This window comes from Semicossyphus pulcher, unplaced genomic scaffold (genome assembly GCF_022749685.1).
Source record: "Semicossyphus pulcher isolate SPU_LCO1_2020_fin unplaced genomic scaffold, fSemPul1.0.p SCAF_17, whole genome shotgun sequence".
Taxonomy (NCBI): domain Eukaryota; kingdom Metazoa; phylum Chordata; class Actinopteri; order Labriformes; family Labridae; genus Semicossyphus; species Semicossyphus pulcher.
The window spans coordinates 23,680,217-23,701,378 of NW_027211681.1; the positions used below are offsets into that span (position 1 = coordinate 23,680,217).

The 21,162-nt window shown below is 42.5% G+C and overlaps 1 protein-coding gene across 2 annotated transcripts in view; it reads right to left on the minus strand.

Moving 5' to 3' along the window:
• Nucleotides 1-2,317: 2,317 nt before the first annotated feature.
• LOC138594546 (voltage-dependent calcium channel gamma-2 subunit-like) overlaps nucleotides 2,318-21,162 on the minus strand; it is a 78,588-nt gene continuing 59,743 nt past the window's right edge. The window contains exons 3-5 of one of the 2 annotated variants that reach the window (XR_011308445.1): nucleotides 7,675-7,815; nucleotides 3,109-4,537; nucleotides 2,318-2,958 (exon numbers count right to left, since the gene is read on the minus strand). Coding sequence is in view for 1 of the 2 variants with exons in the window: in XM_069665679.1 (XP_069521780.1) it covers nucleotides 4,011-4,537; nucleotides 7,675-7,815 (668 nt within the window). In the remaining variant the exon portion in view is untranslated. Of the gene's footprint in view, nucleotides 4,538-7,674; nucleotides 7,816-21,162 lie in introns of both variants that reach the window. The other variant, XM_069665679.1, reaches the window with a different exon arrangement.

Sequence of the window (21,162 nt, forward strand, 5' to 3'; positions counted from 1 at the left end):
TGAGGCTGATGTTGAAGAGTTTGACATTTATTCTGCAGCTGATGGAACCGCAGGTCAGACAGCTGATAAAGCTCTAACAGGGGGATAGAGAGTGAGTGAATGAGTGAACAACAATGCAAAGATCAGAGAGTGAACTAATGACAGTGAATGTTAGAGTGAGTGAGAACATGCCTGAGTGATTTGATACAGTCAGACAAAGGACAGAGTGTTCACTGTGCACTACCCGTGGATTGAAAAGGGTGTATATCCGTAATAACGAACCCCACCAACAGGTTGCATTACATGCTGTTTGCACCCTGAGGAAACAACCTTGCCTGTGCTGCAATGCACTGTACAGCAAAAGCAACAATGATTCTGCACGTGTAGAACCAGTTAAAAGAATGTTTTGAGTACTAATTTCAACACAGTTTAGTATTCTCCCTCACTGGCTCTTAGCTGTTAACTAGCTAACAACCTAACAAGTGAAGAACAGTCCTGGGACGTGCTGGTAACATTGCTTCCTTAAAGGGGAAGGCTCTGCATGTAACAGTACAGAACGGTCACAAACTCTCATACTAAATAATGTGTGACGCGTTTCCCATCAGCCAGCAGTGGTCGGTCTGCCAGAGAGGGTAGGCAGAGCTAAGCGGCTGCTTTTTCGGTCTCTGCAAGTGTTGCGAGTAAACAGTAATCTACTATGGCTGAACAAACAGGAAACAGTCTAAAAAGGAAAGCGACCGTCAGCCAGGAAAATCACAACCGGAGCCAACCATGGACGTCACACATGGTGAAACTGAGATCTTTAAGATAACCACTTCAAGTTAAAGTCAAAGTTGTTACATTTCGTTCTTTAAGGATACAACTTCCAGGTCAAGAGCTGCTGCTAATGCCAGGACACGATTCCTTTCCATCGTTTTTATGTTACCTTTGTAAAGTTTCACTGAATTAAAGCAAATATGAAGCATACATGGTGATTTAAAACAGACGTAACGATCCCTACAAAGTGAAGCGGAAGTGCTGCCAGACAACTTTCGTAACCTAGCAACTGTAAGAGCCGGTGAGAAGTGCTCTGACATCGCGGTGGTGGGCACTGCCAGCGCAAAAAGTGACGTTAGTGGACAGAAGCCCTTAGAGCGTTTGTCCCAGTCGCTCACAGTGGATGTGTAATGTGTTACACAAACAAAAAAGCCACAGAACATTGCAACTTGCACAGCGACTTTTGATAAAAGCTGCCACGTAATCGGATGTTTATGTGAAATGAGAAATCCTGGAGGGATCCTGATCTCTTCACATGGAGTTGCCTTTGATAATGGCCGTGAGTCATTTCAGTTATGTTTAGTTTAGTCTGAAATCCCATACAGTCATAGACACTTTTGAGTTGAAATAATATATACTTTTTTTTAATGATTGTGACGTATACCACAGATAAAACACTGGAACTGTAATGAGAGCTAAAATATTGCTTGTGTTATTTTACTTTACGCAGCCTATTTTTTATCTTTTGTGGGCTGTGTAGTGAACATCTCCTGTTCTCTAAATGTTGTCTGCTGCTTTATGTTGTGTGGATGCTCTAACCATAATGAATGAAACATAGATATATTACATGTTAGTCCAACTTAAAATTCTTCAGTCACAAGTAAACAGAAGTGTAAGAGCCCGATCAGACGGAACACGTTTTAGCAGCTGGGGTCCTTTTGTCATTGTTTTCAAAGAGAGGGACGCTTTTTGTGCGCTGCTTTTGCGTTGCGTTCCGCTGTGTGCGCCTCACGTTTTTGAGGAAACGCTTTGAGCGCCTTACGTTGAAAAAACTTCAACTCAAAGCAGAAAAGCGTCCGACGTCATGGTCGTTTTTTCTCAATGTCCAATCAGATGAAAGGAGAGGCGGGCCTTCTGTCAGTTTACAATGTAACGGTTAGGTTAATGATGGCTAACGATTCGGTGGTTGTCTTAACAACAGTCGAAAAAAAAGGCGCAGCAAGCTGCTCTTTTTTTAACCGTAGGCTTCAACAGAAAAGGCAGTGCGGTGCGCCTCACGTTTTACAGCCTGCAAAACTCACTCTGTCTGATTGGGCCCTAAGTATGCATTCTTACTGCATGTACCATATTAGAAACTCCTATAATGATCTTCTCTTCCTCAGACATTTTCGTCACCTGGAAAAAGCTTCATGGCTAAACCCCTTTATTATCTTAGTCTCAGATGCAGGGTTAAATTAATGACAGCTGCCCACTCACTCTTACCTGCTCATTCTTGATGTTTGTCATTAATCTTAATGTGCTGGTCCTTCTCTAGCGTAGCCGGACTTGGTAGTGTGTTTCAATCCAACATGATACAACAAAGACTCATTCTGTTCCCTACGGGGGGGTTCAATTTTTATTTGTCATCAGGACTTGATGCATCCAAGTTCAGAATCATTCAGTTTTGGCACCTTGAAAGACATTACGCTTTTTTTTAAATTCTCATTTACAACAACACAACGCAAAACCAAAGAACAAGAAAAAATGTGAAAAAGAAAGAAGACTAAGGCTGTGTGAGAGTCTGAGAAAATAAAGTTAAATGAAAAGGCAAAATTTTCTTCTGTTAAAAAAAGCCTTGATACGTTCTCCAAAGTCTGTTCTTTTTGTTTCAAGCGTAATGAAGCCCCGACCCAAATATCCCACTTAAAAATAAAAAAGAAAAGAAAATTGAAATAGACACAGTACTGTAACATTAATTTCTACTTTGTCACCCCACTGCCCTTACATGGTATCATTGTTCAGTTGTTCAAAACATAGGTTCCTTAAAAGCAGATCGGATGATTTTGATTAGCATGCATGTAAATTCTTAATTTTTTGGAGTCACTTAGCTTCACCTCGCTGGTAGCCATGTTCTCTCACGCACTACTTTGTGTCTTTGGCAGTAGTGACGCTTCATTGTCCACAGTCTTGATCAAGTTTGCTGAGAGATCCTCCATTACCCAGAGTTCTCTCTTCACTCCGCCCCTTTATGGAGCAAAAAAAAAGAAAAGAAAAAGCGAGGTCAACTTTTCACCTCTAGTTGACCCTGAACAACGATGGCTGCCAGGGTTTCGGCGGAAGGCCAAAAGATTTTTTTCTGTTGTAAAAGAATGTAATAATGTGTCTAATACTAACCAATATCAGTTTATCAAGTAGGCTGGAGCCTTTGCCCTTCAAATGAGCCAGTCACGACGAAAATCCTCCGGCTTGGTTTGGCTTCCGTGACGACTTGATTTAGTTTCACATGTAGGTTACTTTGTTTTCTTTCTTTTTTTTCTTGTTGATATCTTTGCGCCAGGGAAGTCTAGTCATGATTTATTAACATATATATTCATATATTTATATATAATCAATACATATATTAACTTATGTGTTTTTTTTCCTTTTTTTTTCTTTTATGCGGCCTGAATTTCTCCCTGCTAAAGTCCCACACCGCAAAGGTTCACAGTTTTAATGCGAATAAAGAATGAAATCAAGAAGATACAGCAACTAAAGAAAGGAGTGGGGTTAAGGGAGGTTAGGGTGCGTGTGTGTTGGGGGGCTTGTGGGATGGTAGCGCGAGGGCGGGATCATAGGCGGGGCTGAGAGGTCAACTACGCCGCCCTTTTTCGTCAGACTGAGGAAGAGTAAAAAATATAAAGTTCACCTTTTAACAGGCAGTCTGGCCCAGCCCACCACTCCACTGTTCCACAGCCCCGAGACAGACAACCACCGGCCACCCCCCCTCCCGACTCCTCTTTCCCCATCCTCCCCCTCAAATCTTTACAAACATGTTCAAAACTCGTTAAACAATGGTAGATGGGAAAATCATGCATGTTTCTTTTTTTATGCATTTTTTCTCTGTTTCCTTTTTTTTAAACAGAAACTCAGTGATCATCTGAGGTGCTGTGGAGCATAAAGAACTCCCCCTCTGTCGCCACCCCCTCACCCCATCTATCTATAAGCCTCTTTCCGTCTCCTTACACCATGATCTGTCTTTTGCCGCCTCCCCACAAATTCCCTCCGTTTTTTTAGTGTCTGAGGTCCCTCTATCAGTTTCATACAGGTGTGGTGCGTCGGTTGGCGGAGTTGCCGCCTGAGTCTTTCAGGTCCTTCTGAATGCAGTTGTGGACCTGCAGGAAGTTGTGGTCCCTCTCCGTGGAGTTATAGGTGGCTGTCGGGGTGCCCGTTTGGCCCTTGGGCAGCGTGTACATGGACAGCTCAGTGGAGGGCAGCGTCCCGAAGGCCTTCAGGCCCACTGGAGATGCCTCGCGGGAGTGCGAGGGATCCGTGGAGCGGGACGAAGAGCGTGAGCGGCGTCGGTAACGGTAGCGGTAGCTGGGGATGCGCGTGATGGCCGCACCTTGGAGGTAGTCAGCGGCTCGGGCCCCCACACGCAGCTCCCGATGGCGGTCGATGAACATGTGCACGGCCAGCACACCCACCATTTCGGCCATGATGAAGGAGAGGGCACCGAAGTAGAAGGACCAGCCGTAGGAGTAGCTGTTCTTCTTGGAGTCACTCTTGGAAGGGTCCCCAGCGTTGGCTGATATGTACACAATGATTCCTATGATGTTGCTCAGGCCTGGGACAAGGAAAAAGGCAGAGAGAATAGATCAAACCTAAATCAAGGCCAAACACTTACTCAAGTAGGCCCACACACTAAACAACCAAAGTCGTCACAGTTATTCTCTTCGTCAGCTGTGAAAAGTAGAAGAACTGATTAATCAAAGTTTGGATTTTACCAACACCCAAAGGTGGTTTCAAGCAGGTCTCTTTTTGGGTTTCACCCGAACCCTTGGACTCCAACCCGAGTCCAGGTGTTATCAGGGTCAATTGAATCTAGTCCCCTCCTATTATAGTGGCTGAAGTTGTTACTATGAGTAATAAATCCAAGAAGACCCTTGATCATCACTGATCACGAGTGAAGGCTGACTTAGGATCAGATCAGAAGAGCTTCAGTAGAGTGAAAAAACTTTGAGCTGCAGCGCTCGTGAGTTGGAGGCGGTGGAGCGGAGGAAAGATGGATACCTTCTTCACTGATGTGAAAAAAAAAAGCTAAAAGAAAATGAATATAACATGAGGTGAAGCCTAGCAGCGCCTCTCCTGTCTGTCCCTCCTTTATGCAAGGTGTAGAAAGGACTTAATGATGTTAAGTTTGCTAAGTGGTTAAGCCCGTCTCAACAATAATGTGGCAATAAATAAAGCTAAATAAAATTAGGTTCCATAATGTCTCACTCAAAAAACAGATGGGGTATTTATCATCTTTTAAATGACTGGGTCCAGTGGGATCTCAGAACCAATTTCATGGGTCCATGAGGGCTGGGCTCTGCCATTTTTGACCAGTGAAGACTTGCGGTGCGAAATAACGCGACAAAAAATTCTGTCCCATTCACTGTGTTTTGAGAGCGGCTGACTTGCTGCTCATTGCGTGCTGGCATACCTAGCGCCCCATGCTGGTGGTGTCACTTTTTACCAGCATTTTCTCCCTCGTTATGTCGTAACATTTCAATCAATCAATCAATCAATCAAATGTTATTTGTATAGCGTCAAATCATAACCCATGTTATTTCAAGACACTTCACAAGAAGAGCAGGTCTAGACCGTACTCTTTTTATATTATTTAGAGACCCAACATGAATCCACCATGAGCAGCACTTTGGCACCAGTGGCAGACAAACGTGTTTTTAACAGGCAGAAACCTCGACTCATGTTGAACAGACATCTGCCTCGACATGTTAAGAAAACGTGTTCCTTAAACAACCTTGTGGAGAGATGTTTGGATTGGAAAGACTCATGTCACGCCAACAAGTGACCAAGGAGGATGGGTGGAATGCGAGTGTAGGCCAACTGGTTGAGTGCAGTGGGTCCACCCCGTTATAGTTTCAAACTTCAGTCATTAAGTGTGACACATTTATAGATTCTACACTTCAGTTGGACCTCCACTGCACACTGTGGCAAAGCCAAGAGAAAATCACAAACACCTTCTGCAAGTTATAAAGATAATAAAAGATGCACTGCGTATGTTATTCTTTGTGACTCTTAAAATCAGACAAGGAATTTTCCTTATGTGAACCTGATACTGGTGAACGACTCCAATATTTCGAGAACTTTCTCACTGATATCCACAACTGTATTACATCGTAGTAGGAACTACGGTAGCTCTTAACTTAAGCAGCTAAATATGTGCTTCACAGTCCGTCTCGACACCCTCTGAATCAAAGCAAATGTCATTGCCACAACTTCGTTTAACAGGTGTGCATCTTAACTTTTAACCATTCATTGTAAAAAAAATAATCTGCTAACAGAAGCACAATCCAAAGATATAAAACTTTTCAGCTTTAACTCTTGTCATGTTGTCATTTGCAAAAAAGTCTTGATAATTGTCAAGTTTGAGTTCAAATTCTAACTTAATTTTCTTGATCTTATTTCAGACACAAAAGTAAAGTTAGTTCTGTCATCTGATGAAAAAGTTGCAGCCCATCTGTCCCCCAATCTAAGACAATGATAATAATTTTAGTGTGTTCAAATGTTCCTGATCAGCTACTTGTTTTCAGTCATGTTATTCTGTTTCTCTCTCCCTTTCTTTTAATATATATATTAATACCTTGCCATTGTTACTCATGGAGTTTACCTCTCCCAGCCTTTCCTACGTGTTCACTGTTAAACTCATAACATAACTCCATCATTCGTCTCCATCTCGTCTTCCTTGTCTGCCTCCTCTTTTTTTGAACGTACCTCATACAAACGACACGGACATGCAGACAGACAAAAGGACAGATATGCAAACAAACGGTGAAAACAATACTGCATACAGAGACAGAAAAGCAGGCTGAGGTGCGAGGGCTGTGAGGGCCTGATTGAGATGGATCAGAGCAGAAGAGTATCAGGGACACCTTATTTTTAGAGTGTAATCCCAGTGGCCTCCTCTTAGCCTAGCAACAGGGCGAGAGAGACAGACAGAGTGAGAAAGAGAGTGAGAGAAACAGAGAGAACTGCATCTCTCACTTCTGACTTGGAGGGGAACTAGTTATCTAGTGCAGCACAGTAGGCCATGGCCTAGAACCAGAGTACAAACACACACACACACGCGCGCATGCACACACAAAAACACAAAAATGCTCCGGCAAAATGGCAACCTGGACTATCTTTGTTGCTCGAGCTTTATCCTGAGGCTGATTGTTTTATGGTACACAACCTACGCCACGCATCACCTGGTGATCTCCAAAACAGGCCATTCTCATTTTCAGCTGCTCCAAAAGACTCACATTTGTGCCTCTCTGTTCTTTTGTTCTCAAATGTATTTCTTCTTGTATTATGGCTTTTAAAGCTGCTCTTTTTACTACTGTGTGATGTGGAAGGTGTTGCGTGTTATTATGTATGTCTGTATATGGGGCAGAACATGTACAGATAACTCGTATAGCTGCAAATATGGATCATTTCTGAGCTGGAATGAAGATGGCATTTAGCAGCTAAAGAGGAGTTGGTAAAGAAAAAAGAGTAAGACGTGTTAATATTTGACTTATAATTTTCTGTTGGCCAGAAACACAACACTAAATGAATGCCAATATTGCATCCCCCTTTCTTCCCGAAGCTTCCTCTCTCACTTGTGCCCTTCACACTTTCACTCGGACATTTCCTGCTCCTTCTGCCATCCTCATCCAGTCCCTCCTCCCCTCACTCCCCCCCTTCCTCGCCTCCTCCATCTCGTTGCCTTTGTACCTGCAGAGACGAAGAGGATGCCGGCGCTGAGGATGATGTTGTGGCGTGACTTGTAGAACTCGCTGGCGGCGATGCAGAGCCCCCCCATGAAGAGCAGGATCACACTCAGGATAGGGAAGATACTGGAGGCCCTTACAGCGCCTGGACACACACACACATGAAGGCAACATTACTTTTCATTGTCACCACTGAAGGATACAATTATTGATTTCACAAAGAGTATGAAAGCTAAATGGAAAAAAAGAATGATGGATGATATGAATGGAGTGTAAGTTTTTAATTGTTAGTGATGTGAGAGTCAGTGAGTCAAGCAGCAGTAGCCGGTCTCCACGCAACCGACTTTGACTGGGCTTATATTTCATCGTCGTCAGATAATGAGTTCACCACAAAAGCAAAGGTCCTGTTGGTTGAGTACCTGCAGCAAACACTGCAACTCATCGTATTAGTGTTGCCTTCTTACAAAAGCCAACTTTATCTGTGAAGCGCCATTTCTCCGTAAATTGTATTTTAGCCATAGGTCCTCCCCGATCTTTATTCTTGTTCTTTTCTAACCCTAACCGGCAGCAAAAAGAAGACCCGACATCCCACCTGATTTATTACCTCAGTTAACATTTGCCTAATGAGTTTACGGTCTCAACAGAAAGATAGATAGTTTTGGGGTGTGGCTCCCTTGTGACTGACACTCAATCAGGATGAATGTGTACCAATGTGTATCCACCCTCTTGTCAAAGTATGGTCACTTTTGGCTCCAATAAAAACAAAGATGGCGACAACCAAAATGCAAATTTTGAGGCTTCAGAACGGTTGTCGTGGGTTACGTCATGGTAGCTACATCCACTTCTTATATACAGTCAATGGTTGGAAGTCGGTCCAGAAGTTTGAAATGGTCAGCCGTTATGCAGTCAATTGGAAAAACCATCCATCCATTATCTATACCGCTTATCCTGTTCAGGGCCGCAGGGGGGGCTGGAGCCTATCCCAGCTGTCATTGGGCGAGAGGCGGGGCTACACCCTGGACTGGTTGCCAGTCAATCAAAGGGCTGACACAAAGAGTTAGACAACCTTTCAGGCTCACCACACCTACGGGCAATTTTAGAGTCACCAATGAACCTAACGAGCATGTCTTTGGACTGTGGGAGGAAGCCGGAGTACCCCGTGGGAACCCAAGTTCAAACTCCACACAGGGGTTCGAACCTTCTGGCTATGAGGCGACCAATTAGAAAAAACAAGAAATATGTATCAGCAAGATGATCCTATCAGGGTTGATAATATCTTGAACTCTACCTTGAATATATTTACTTCCATAAACGTTTTCCACATTCCTGTCTCCTAAGTCGTGTCTTCTATCTGTATCAGAGATATCTCCTCCACTGGGCAGTGTGTCCCTCTCCTTCTATCAGGTCTTTCTCCATCGCTCTATCACTCCATCTCTCTAACTGCGCGTCTGTCTCTGCCCTCTTTCCCTCCCCTATCAGTCAGTCCATCAGCTGTCTCTCTGTTTGCCCTCTGCGTGGCTGATTTGCTGATTGGCCTCGGGGCTGTCACGGTGCTGCGGTGGCTGCGGAGCTTGATCTGCTTTCTGAGGGAATCGATTTCATATTTTTGAACTGTTTACGTGGTTTTCATGCTGATACAGTTTCAGTGTTATAGATATCTTTTCCTTCCTTTTTAGCTCGCACTTTCTCATTCAAGAACAGAAATGGATAAGTGAGACTTCTTAAAGCCAATGTCTTTTTTATTAAAAGTACTTTTATCTCTTTGAGGCTTTTAGAGATTTTCTGCTACTGATAAATGTTCAGGTTCATCTGAAACTTTATCACTCAAGTTAGACGTTGATATTTGGTTGAATGTAGGTTCTCATGGCCCAAACTGAATATCTTTAACTTCAACGATTAAAACAAACATCAATTTCATAAAGAATACTGAATATAACTGATGGTGAAATAACTGAAATCCACCATCTTTCATGCGTCGTGCACCAACAGAATCTTAAAATCATAATCTCAAAGATTTTAATTTAAATAAATGTCTGTTAAGTCTCTATCTATCGCTGTATGAGGTAACACAATGGTGATTGAGCCTATGGCCCACTGATGAAAGGCTTTGCATTTGCAGTATTACAGACTGGGTGTCTGGTGTGACTTAAGTGGAAAAAATCACAAGCGGCGCCCAGTTAGTGACGCGTTTTCCATCAGCCAGCAGTGGTTGGTCTGCCAGAGAGGGTAGGCGGAGCTAAGCGGCTGCTTTTCCGGTCTCTGCAAGTGTTGCGAGTAAACAGTAATCTACTATGGCTGAACAAACAAAGAAAAGATCAAAAGATCGATGACTACAGAACTTCAAAAATACGTGAAAATCCAAAGAAAAAGAAACAAATTTGACGGAAAATCGAGAGTTACAACCAGAGCCAACCGTGGACGTCACACATGCAACACTGTCTGGATATCTGGGAAGTGTGCTCCCGTAATTACCGTTTATCGCCACAGGTGCCGCCAAAGAGAACCAAACTGAGATCCTACCACTTCAAGCAGATATTGTACAATACATGTAAAATCATTTTAATACAACCTGGATACTATTTTCGCAGTTTTTTAAGCTCTTCATGCATTTGAAAAATGTGCCTTCTGGTTCAACTTTGATCCAGTGTATTTATTCTCGCCACGCAGCTTTTTGCCAACATCTCGAGAGAAGTGAAGTGATAAAACTCAACCTGTCTGATTGTCTGAATGCTCGTTTTTCCTTCAATGTCAAACTTCATTAAAGCACTTACGTCTCTCGAGAACAATGTTATCCTATCTAATAAAAGTGATGGCCAGACACTAACTAAGAGAGCCTTTCCTGCCTCGGCACCTTCCACCCTGGCTGTGTATGAAGACATGTGGCTCATGCTTGTCCTTGATCGTGTTTGGGATGATGACGGTAACTCTCCGGCTCTTTTCTCTTTCACTTTATCTTTTTCTTTACTTTTTTTTCGGACTTTCTTCTTCCATCCCTGTATCTATCTTTTAAAATCTAATTTCCAATTCAAATTATTCCTCTCTCTCCAGCTCTACGGAGACGTTTTCATTCACTGGAGCAGATCAAATATTAAGGTGACCTCAGACTTGGCACTGCATCAAGCTTCCCCTCCTCTTCTTCCTCCCATCGTATTTGTTTTAACCCCATCTCCGCTTCCTCATTGACATGTGCTGTCAGGGCAAATTGTCTTCAAGGTGGAAAGCCTCTCTATCCAGCCTCATACTGTATGCTCAATCAGACACACGTCTTTTTTTTCCAGAGTAAGCGGAAATGCCTCCTGTCACACACACACGTACACACACACACACATACACCTGTACTACACTTGATTTATCACTCACTAGAGGTGGACACACTGCTGGCTGCTTTACACTTTAACACACGCACACAAAGCACATAATATATGGCTAAGGTTGTATTTTGTAATCAAGTTTTTATTCATCACTTCCTAAGCTCCACCCACTAAAGCTACTGCTGTTACACCCGTCAAGCGTAATTTGAGCACACAAATGTTTACAGTGAAAACAGTGGCATTATTCCTACAAGAGCTTTAAACAATTGCTTGATTTCAGAGAGAATTAAGACATTTAAAGACTTCTCATTTTCACCGAGTGAAGGACTGCAGGCAGGTTTCGTCAGCTGAAGCTTCGCTGACTCCTTCTTTCTCAATATTTCTTGCAATTGACTCATTAGAAAACCCAGCAGAAGGCTCTTAGAATGCACCTGATGGCTGCTAACTTAGCACTGTGTAATGTTACAGACTGAAGGGGAATCTACACAGGCAATGTATTTGAAGTGTATTTTTGACACGTGACAGAACCGCTCCAGTGTTATTCAATGCTGCAATCTCCACCAGCCGCGTACTTTCTGCTGCTCTGTTCATTTTACGCATCAGGTCTATTTTCCCCCACCACTGCGCATCAGTGAAGCGTAGAAAGCCATTGACTGCGATGTAAATACATGCCCACAACCAAAGAAACCATGTTAAACGATGTGACTAGTCTTCTGAGCTACATTATATACAGCTCTGGAAAAAAAATTAACAGACCATTGCAAAAAAAAAAAAGTTCTTCTCTGATTCTACTGTGTAAAGCTTTGTCCATCCATCCATTATCTATACTGCTTAGATTGTTCAGGATCGCGGGGGGCTGGAGCCTATCCCAGCTGTCATTGGGCGAAAGGCGGGGTACACCCCGTACTGGTCGCCAGTCAATCACAGGGCTGACACATAGAGACAGACAACCTTTCGCACTCACACCCACGTGGGCAATTTAGAGTCACCAATGAACCTAACGAGCATGTCTTTGGACTGTGGGAGGAAGCCGGAGACCCCAGAGTGAACCCACGCATGCACGGGGAGAACATGCAAACTCCACACAGAAAGGCCAACTTTGTCCAAACCGGGGTTTGAACCAGTGACCTTCTAGCTGTGAGGCAACAGCGCTACTTCTCACTTTTATAATAATAATATTCTCACTTTTCTTTTATATTACCATAATTCAATTTTATTTGTATAGCACATTTCATACAGATGCAAACAAACACACACATAAATAAAATACACATGAACAAATTAATCCAGAAACACAAAGAAAATGTCCTTGTACTAACCAATACAACACACATATATTCGAAGTATGCTCCCTGACCTATTCCTGTAAGAGCACACACGTGTTTACATCAGGTACACGCAAGGGAATCCACACAAGTCCATACACACGCAAACAAAAACACACGTAATAGTCAAAGGCACGACAGAAAAGCCAAGTCTGCTTTTAAAAGAACATAAAGTTTCCACAGATCTCAGGTCAGGAGGTTTGTTCCAGAGAACAGCACCATAGTTACTGAACGCACCTTCACCTGCATTGGTTTTAACTTTAGGTTAAGGCTCATACCCGATGATCTGAGGGATCTGATTGGGCTATAGCCAGTGAGCAGGTCAGAGAGAATACTAATGTTTTAACTCAGGAAGAGTTCAGAGATCAATATTCGGTGGAATAACCTGGTTTTTAGTTACAGCTTTCATGCGTCTTGGCATGCTCTCCACCAGTCAACTCTAGCAGCTCGGCTTTGTTCGATGGCTTGTGACCATCATCTTCCTGTTGATCACATTCAGGAGGTTTTCTGTGGGGTTCTGGATTGGGCTGGCCACAATGTCGGATCCCATTAGCTATAGCCGGAGACGATATCGCCTCTGGGGACACCGGTGAACGTGCCGGGCGGTAAGCGATAAACGACTTCCCGCTAAGACATCCTTCTCCGCGTGCTGCATTGTTACAGAAAGAGAAACCGTTCTCTTGTGATTTACTCGTTATTAACGGGTCTTACCTTTGCCCAAATTTCAACATCATGATGCAGATTTGTAAGAAGCAAAAATTCAAGCTTTGTCAGGTCTGTCATTGAGAGGAGAAGAAAACTTTTAAGATGCTTGCTTGTTGAATGGAGGTCGGCTCAATCTGATTCATTCGAGGAAATTGGGAAATCTAAATGCTGAACGGCCTTCGTGACACAGCGTCAAGGGAATTAGTCTCAAGTTAAATTTTAGATCTAGAACAGCTTGTTAGCTGAGCTTACATGCAGATGTCTGTTTATAGAGATTAATAAGAAGCTAAATCATCAGTCAGGATGTCATTATGGTGCATTACGTTCCGCCTGCTTTTGCTTTCCTCACGGACGCCGCAGCCTGCTGATACGTGATTGGTCAATATTACTCTGACTACAAGCGTAGTTCAAACAGAACACTTGCCTTCCCAGGAATCCACGTCCCTGCCTAAATAGAGATTAGGCTGGCCATGACATGTAGAGAGAGACGCTGATTTAAGGAACACTTGGAGTGGGCGGAGCTTTATTTGTTACATGCGGAAAAATGGATTCCAAAACCGTTTTAGCGCATCAAATCTTTTTAATCAAAAGCAAAACCTCTTGTGAGCTTAAAAGCTTTAGTAGAATTGAGCAAGTTTGATCAATTGTCCCATTTTAAATAAAGCTTTTCTGATTCAATACTTCACTAAGAATATAAAACTACATTCATGGAAACTATTGCTTATTAGATATTTCCTTTAAAAAGCAGCGATCCATTATGGTCACATATTACCAGTAACTACACACACTGTGTATTTTCATGGGAGCTTTGTGTGTTCAACTTTTAAGCTCAAGCGCTGTATTAGATAATAATTTATCTTATGGATGGACCCCAATCATTTATCTTACTTCCATGAAAAGATAAAGAGATGCATTAAGTTATAGAAGCTAGCAGCGACTGTTAAGACCATAAATTGCTTTTCCAGTACAGGACAAAAAAAAGCAGCTGTGCTGGGAATCTAAAATTGACAAAACCGGGAATGGAGGCATATAAGTGATGGGGAAAAGAAAATCTAAAACAATAGGAGAAAAAATGTATTGAAAGCAGAAAAGGAAAAAGCAAACGAGACGAGAGCAGAAGGGAGAAGACTGCAGGCCTTCGCTTCTCTGTGAAGCTGCTTTGCCTGGAGCGATCTCTGTCTCCCTCTCCTTCTCCCTCTCTGTTCCTCTCTGCACTGGCGCTTTAAGCAGAAGGCAGGGAGTTTAAAAGGAAGATTTTTTAACCAAATGCGCTGGCCTCCAGGCGCACCCTGCCACCAAGCACATCACGGCGGAGAAGGCAGAGAGACGGAGTGAGGTGAGAGCGAACGAGCTGCAGCAGCAGCAGCAGTGTGTGGAGATTAACAATATGTCTTTAGTGTCTTTGTCGAGAATGCTTGAGGCTGCTGCCGGGATTGAACCTCTGACTTCCTGTTAGTGGGACTCTCTTTGTAAACTTCGGGGCATCCTTCCTTATCACACACAACTTTTGCAAGTCAAACATTTTAAGTATCTGCTACCCAAGACGTTTTCGACACAGATCAGTAACTTGGCTATTTATATTTGTCTTTGCCTGCTGCCTGAAACTTTGCTCCTGCTATCTGTACCATAGCCTGAAATAACACTGAGTCTACAAAGTTGGCTGCTGGTTGTTCCCATTTATACAATGCCTGAACACTTTAATGCCTTTGGTTAAATACTGTGGGACGGCTGTAAATTATGAGCCGCTTTGCAGAGGAGAGTCCAGAGTTCTTTTCTACACTGTGTTGTTTTAACAGATGCAATTAAGTATTGCAGTGACTGCACAAAAAAATAGTCCAGGACTTTACCATAAAAGGTAAGATTGAGTACTAAACTCTAAAGGCAGCAGAGCGGTGTGTCAGACCAGTTGAACACAGGCGTTCATGTGGCTGTGGCTTTTATAGTTTTTCATTCAGAAACTCCAAATTGGCACCGGATCAATTAGCAATGAGCCCATCAAACAGTTGGGTGCATAGCTCCACAGAGACGATGACATCAAATCAAATGCTGCTTTGCTTTGATGGTCGGGGCTTGATGCACTTCAGAGTTCATCGCATTACTTCTGCGATGGAGGTGGTGCTTTCAGTGCTGTAAAACATAGTGTTTATGTATTTTTGAGCAGCCATGTAACACTTGGTGTTTGTTCATATGAACATAATAATAAAGTGTGATGTTAAGTATGTAAAATATATTGTAGTTTACTAATACAGAATAATATTCGTGCCTTGTGGCGACAGTTATTTCCAGATGTACTAACTAGTGGCTCTCACAGACGGTGTATGAGCCATACGTCTTAACATAATGATCACCACCAAATCCCGCAGTGAGGATTATTCCTCAAAACTGTAATTATAAAAGTAGTAATCTCGAAGATCTCAGTTTCGTTCTCTTTGGTGGCACCTATAGCGATAACCGGTAGCTGCGGGAACACACTTCCCAGATGTCCAAACAGTGTCGAGCTGTGATGTCCACGGTTGGCTCCAGTTGTAGCCCGTTTTCCTCACTGACGGTTGTTTTCCTTTTTAGTTTGCCTTCATCTGAGTGTCGAGTTTGTTTCTTTTTCTTTGCATGTTCTCTTAAGGCCAGTTCAGATCAATGATTCGCAACAAGACTGGATGCAACTGCCAAAAGAATCCCCTGACATCTGATTGTAAACGTTCTAAAACTGGGCCGTTCACATCAAAGCAACGCAACGCACACAGACACAGCTGACCGTCTCCATAGCAACGATGCACTTACATATCCCACTACTTCTGCGTTAATACTATAACGTTAGAATTAGGCCGAGGTTACATGAATTAACTAGCTGCATTTCTGTTATAAAAAGAAGTGGATGACAGTGACAGTGACATGCTGTAACATTGATTAATAAACGTCTAGAGTTTGGAAAGAGAGGATCTGGAGCCGTCTTTGGCTGCTGCAGCGCCAGAGACAAGGTGCCTACGCCAATTTATGCTGTTTCCTGATTGGCTGAAGTGAAATAGCGACATCATTCAGTTCTAAAACTGCATGTGGAGATTTGACAAGTCAAATCTTTTGCAACTCCAGGCAACGGCTTCAGACGCTCTGCAACTAACCAGTTCACACCGCTGCAAATTTCTCTGCAACATTCTGAAACTGTTTTGCTGCGTTGCGAATCATTGATCTGAACTGTACTTTATACAACAAGAAAACCCTCTTTTAAAGTTGCTCGATAACTGCCTTATTGCCCACGCCATGTTCAACGCAAACACATCCAGCAGGACTAAATAACTTCCGCTGAGACTTTAAAATAACTGTTTCCGTTTTGTACTCTTGCATATTTGGTAACATGTATAATATCACACAAGTAAGTGTTGGATCAGCAGAACACAAGGCAAACAGTATAATATATAGATGCCTGTGACTTATCATTTCAGCCCTAGTTGAGTACCGTTTACTCGCAACACTTGCAGAGACCGGAAAAGCAGCCGCTTAGCTCCGCCTACCCTCTCTGGCAGAAAACGCGTCACTAACTGGGCGCCACTTGTGATTTCTTCTGCGAAAGTCGCACCAGACACCCAGTCTGTAATACTGCAAATGCAAAGTCTTTCATCAGTGGGCCATAGGCTCAATCACCACTGTGTTACCTCATTCGGCGATAGATAGTGACGTAACAGACATTTATTTACATTTTGTTTAACATTGTTGTTTCTATATTGAGATTTTGCAATATTATTGCTCAGATTTGTTAGTAAATGGTCATGAAGTTTGTTCGTAATAAGTGGAAATTACTAGCTAAGGCATCAATAGTTGTCTATATGCACCCATCCATTATCTATATCCATTTATCCTGCAGGGCTGCAGGGGGACTGAGTTCATATGGAGAAAGAGGTGGAATACACCCAGGACAGGTCACCTGCTGATTATCTGCATGTAAGCAATTTGTAATAGTATTGGAATGGTTCCCAGTCTGACCATGCAGTGGTGGGGGTTTATTATGTACCTGATACTCTTTAAATGATATGAGAGTTAGGAAGGCGCTCCATCATTCCTGTACATACTGAAACAATCCTCCAGGCGCGAGAGTGGAGGATCTTGACAACAGTGATGCTGATATTTCAATAATAAAGGCCTAAAGTTACTAATTAAAACAACTTATCATCAGCTGCATTATGTTTCATCTCCTGCTCATAAACACGTGGTAAGAAGCTGATGCTAAGCTAGTTTAGCGCTTCAAAACTTTTACGCTGGTTGAATCTTTGTGCAACATTACAAAGCTAAGCAACATTGTGTGAGACATGCTGTCATTCTTGTACCTTGTGAGTCAATGTGTGCAGTGCACTATGGTTCTTATATAACAAACAATCAGAGGCAGAACACAAACAAACACACACTGTACCTCTCCTTCCTCCTTTTCTCAGACCTCTTTTCCTTTTAATTCTCTCTGTTACACTTTCACCCTCCCTTTATTTCCCCCACTGCTTGGTTGGTTCTGCTGCAGTGGTGTGTGTTTATATGCTTGTGTGTGTGCTTGTGTGTGTGTGTGTGTCTCTGGCTGACTTATGGTTTCATTAGCTGCGGCAGAGGAGAGCCTTGTAATTGTGGCTGAATTATAGAGGCGGGGGTGGACACCACCATGGGAGCTCCCTGGGTTCACACACACACACACACACACTTTAAAGTACACACACACACACACACAAACTACAGTACAGTGCAGCAACCCACCTATTACTTTGTCACACACACACAAAAGCACACACACAAACACACACACACATCAGCTCAACAAGCTACAAAGTGAACACACTCATCGATCAGCCGCCCACCCACTCACTCCCTCACTCTCCTGCTCCAAAGTGGGGTGTTTCCCATACACACTGTACACTACCCACGCAGCAACGATCTGCTCTCTCTCTCTCTCTCTCTCTCTCTCTCACACACACACACACACACACACACACACACATACACACACACACACACACATTTCGCCCACGTGGGAGAGCCCAGCAGCAAAGAACATGTGGTAGTGGGAACTTGGCAAAACAGCTACAGGGGAATAACTAACTGTCTGTTTGTGTGTCCGGGTAAAGCTGACAGACGCTTTCACCAGGAGAATCGTTTATAGAAAATGAACACATCTTATTGAGAGGGAAGAGCCATGAATGCACATATAACAAGATAGATGTGTGTGTCTGCATGTATGTGTGTTTTTGTATCGATGCTGTGCACGCACACCGGGGCGCTCGCGCAGCCTGCCAGTAATTTTCATGCCGTATTACTCATTTTAATCGTGATATGCCTCCATGTCACAACTCGGCTCCCAAAAATAGCAGCGGTGACATCAGTGAGGGGGATGATGTCATCAGTTGGTGACGTCACGTGTCTCCTAGCATCCCGATCCGGAGTATTAGCATTATGTACGAAGATCCAGCGGTCTAATTTTAGAAACAGCAGGACTGCGCACGGCTTCCACTTCAGAGTGTTCACAGCAAACCAGGGATCTGTGTGTGTGTGTTCTTGTATTTCTATCTTTGTGAGGACCAAGTGGTGGACCCTACATGTGAGGACATTTGTCAAACAGCATTTTGTGCATTAAGAAATAAAAGGTTTGAACTTTGACTATGTACATTTACACAAATACTGTCATTTTGTGTTACATTTAAGGCAATTGTAGCAAAATATTTGAAAGTATTTAACCCTTTTTCTCCATTAGATTCCGATGGAAAATACTGTCTTTTATCTAGCAACATCTTTTCTCTATCAACATAAGATACCACTGGAAAAAAGATCCACCTCCCATTGCTTCTGCATTACATACCAAAGTGACAGTTCATTAACTTAATCAACAACACAATGATATATTGATCTGAACGGGTCATTTCGTATAAAAATTAATGTAGTTTTTTATATAACCATTTTGCTGTCAAAACAGTTTTACTGTAATATTTGTATATTCTGGCCAATGACTGTATATATAGATTGTCGATGCGTCTCCATCTGCTCTCATAGTACAAAATTCTTGCGATGGTGATGTCATTTGGAGCCAGAGTTGCGCAGTAGAGATCGGAGGGTGAAGTCACCGTAGACACTTCTGCTGACCAAAACACACACGTAACTTACTGAAAAAAAACAGCCAGGATCTCGCACGTCAGCGTGTTTAATAGCAGAACAGCTTCTTGTGTTGATCTGAAGCAGACGTTCACAGATATGGAAACTTCAATGATTGTAGTGATTGTTTTAGTTACGTCTCTTCTTGCCGTTCCTCCTCTGCTCTGCTAATCCGGAACAAAACGGCTGCAGGAGCCAGATTTGTCAACAGAGCTGTCAATCATCCTTTTTACAGCATCAAATAACTAATTAAAACTAACCTTATCAGAAAAATCAACGCTTGGACGTAAATCAGCATGATAAGAACTAACTATAATGACAGAAACCATGTTTGAGAAACATTTATTTGCCGTGTATTTTGATTTTATAGTTTTTATCACACCATGCTCTCATACATACATGTTCAATTAGCTCACCAGAATGTGAAAAACATTGCTCCATAGTATCTCTAGCTGCTAAATAAAGAATCTGATTACATCTCCGACCACTGGTTAGGGTACAATTAGCTAGTAGTTATAATAGTCATGGTTAGAGGCTAAGGCAAACATCATTTCAGGTCCTCACAACTATTGAAATACAAAAACGTGTGTGTGTGTGTGTGTGTGTGTGTGTGTATGAGTGTGCCTTGTTCAAGCCAGTTAGGGCCAGAGCTGAGCTGTTGGCCATATCTAATCCCATTCAACGGCTCCGTGCATGATAGGACACACAAACACACACTCACACTTTACACACACACACTTACACCTACAAAAACACACATTCACACACTGTGTTATGTACTTCACACCCTTTCCATCTAACCTTGCATACACAGAGTCACTATCCTAAATACATTCTGTTACAAGCACACACAACCATGCAACCACACACATGGTGGCTTATAGACACCGTAGTGATAATTTGAATTAAACTAATTTGTTTTTTAGCATGAACACACACATGTCAAAAAACATTCTTCGTATTTTGTCCAATTTTGCATGAACGCAATTGTACGCAATTACGAGCTCAGGGTTCAATGACGACAGGAGTTCATGTGCATCACTAGATAAACAGCTCAAGAGATACACAATGCATCAAAAACTGGCTAATGGAGGACATCATAGACTCATAGCAGGCTGAGGTGGATATTATATCTCTGTATCAGCAGTTTTTTCAGGAGGGCTTGTGAGTTCAAGTGCTCGGCATCATGTTTTCATTGAAATGAACGCTGCCAATCAAATAACATGTCAGTCTGTAAGACTTGCACATCTACTACTATCAGTATTAGATAAGATTTGTGTCCTGCATCAGTTTTTTGGAGATTTTGTTTTGGCTTTTTATCCCTTTAATAATAGAGAGGACAGTGGATAGTGTCGGAAGCAGGGGAAGGGTGAGTGGGGAGGACACGCGGCAAAGGGCAGAGGGTGGGAATCGAACCTGGGGCTGCTGCATCGAGGACTAAAGCTACTATAATTTAACTGCTGAGCTAAACCAGCACCCAGTGTTACATTTTCTAAATATTTGACTAAGAGCATGATATTTCCTTTATTTCTCACTGCTTACATGCTCCTTCTAAGATCATGATAAGAGGGAAAAAAGAGTTAATAAATCAAGGTACAATATATTATGGCTGCACGATATTGGAAAAAACTATTCTGCGATATTTATTGCGATTTTACAAAATACAGGCAAAGATTTAAGGCAGTGTGTTTTCATCCTAAATGTTATTATTTAGGACTTTTAAAAGTCTATTTTCTTCTAACAAAACAAAACTCCTCTCCTACTTTTACCACACTTGGTTCAAAGACTCTTGTGAAAGAGACACCCACATGAAAAAGTAGAGATAGTTCAGGTGGAGTGACACGTTTCTTTATAAAATAAATACAAACAGACTTGTGGGCTGCAGTTGTGTTATTAATACGGTATGTCATCTACCATTTCTAACTGTGTTCATATATGTATATGTGTAATTAGCGTGATCAGCCATGTGACAGCAACTTTTTGAAACCAACTCTTACATCTCCTTCTTCCCGTGGACACACGCGTGTGAGCCACTAA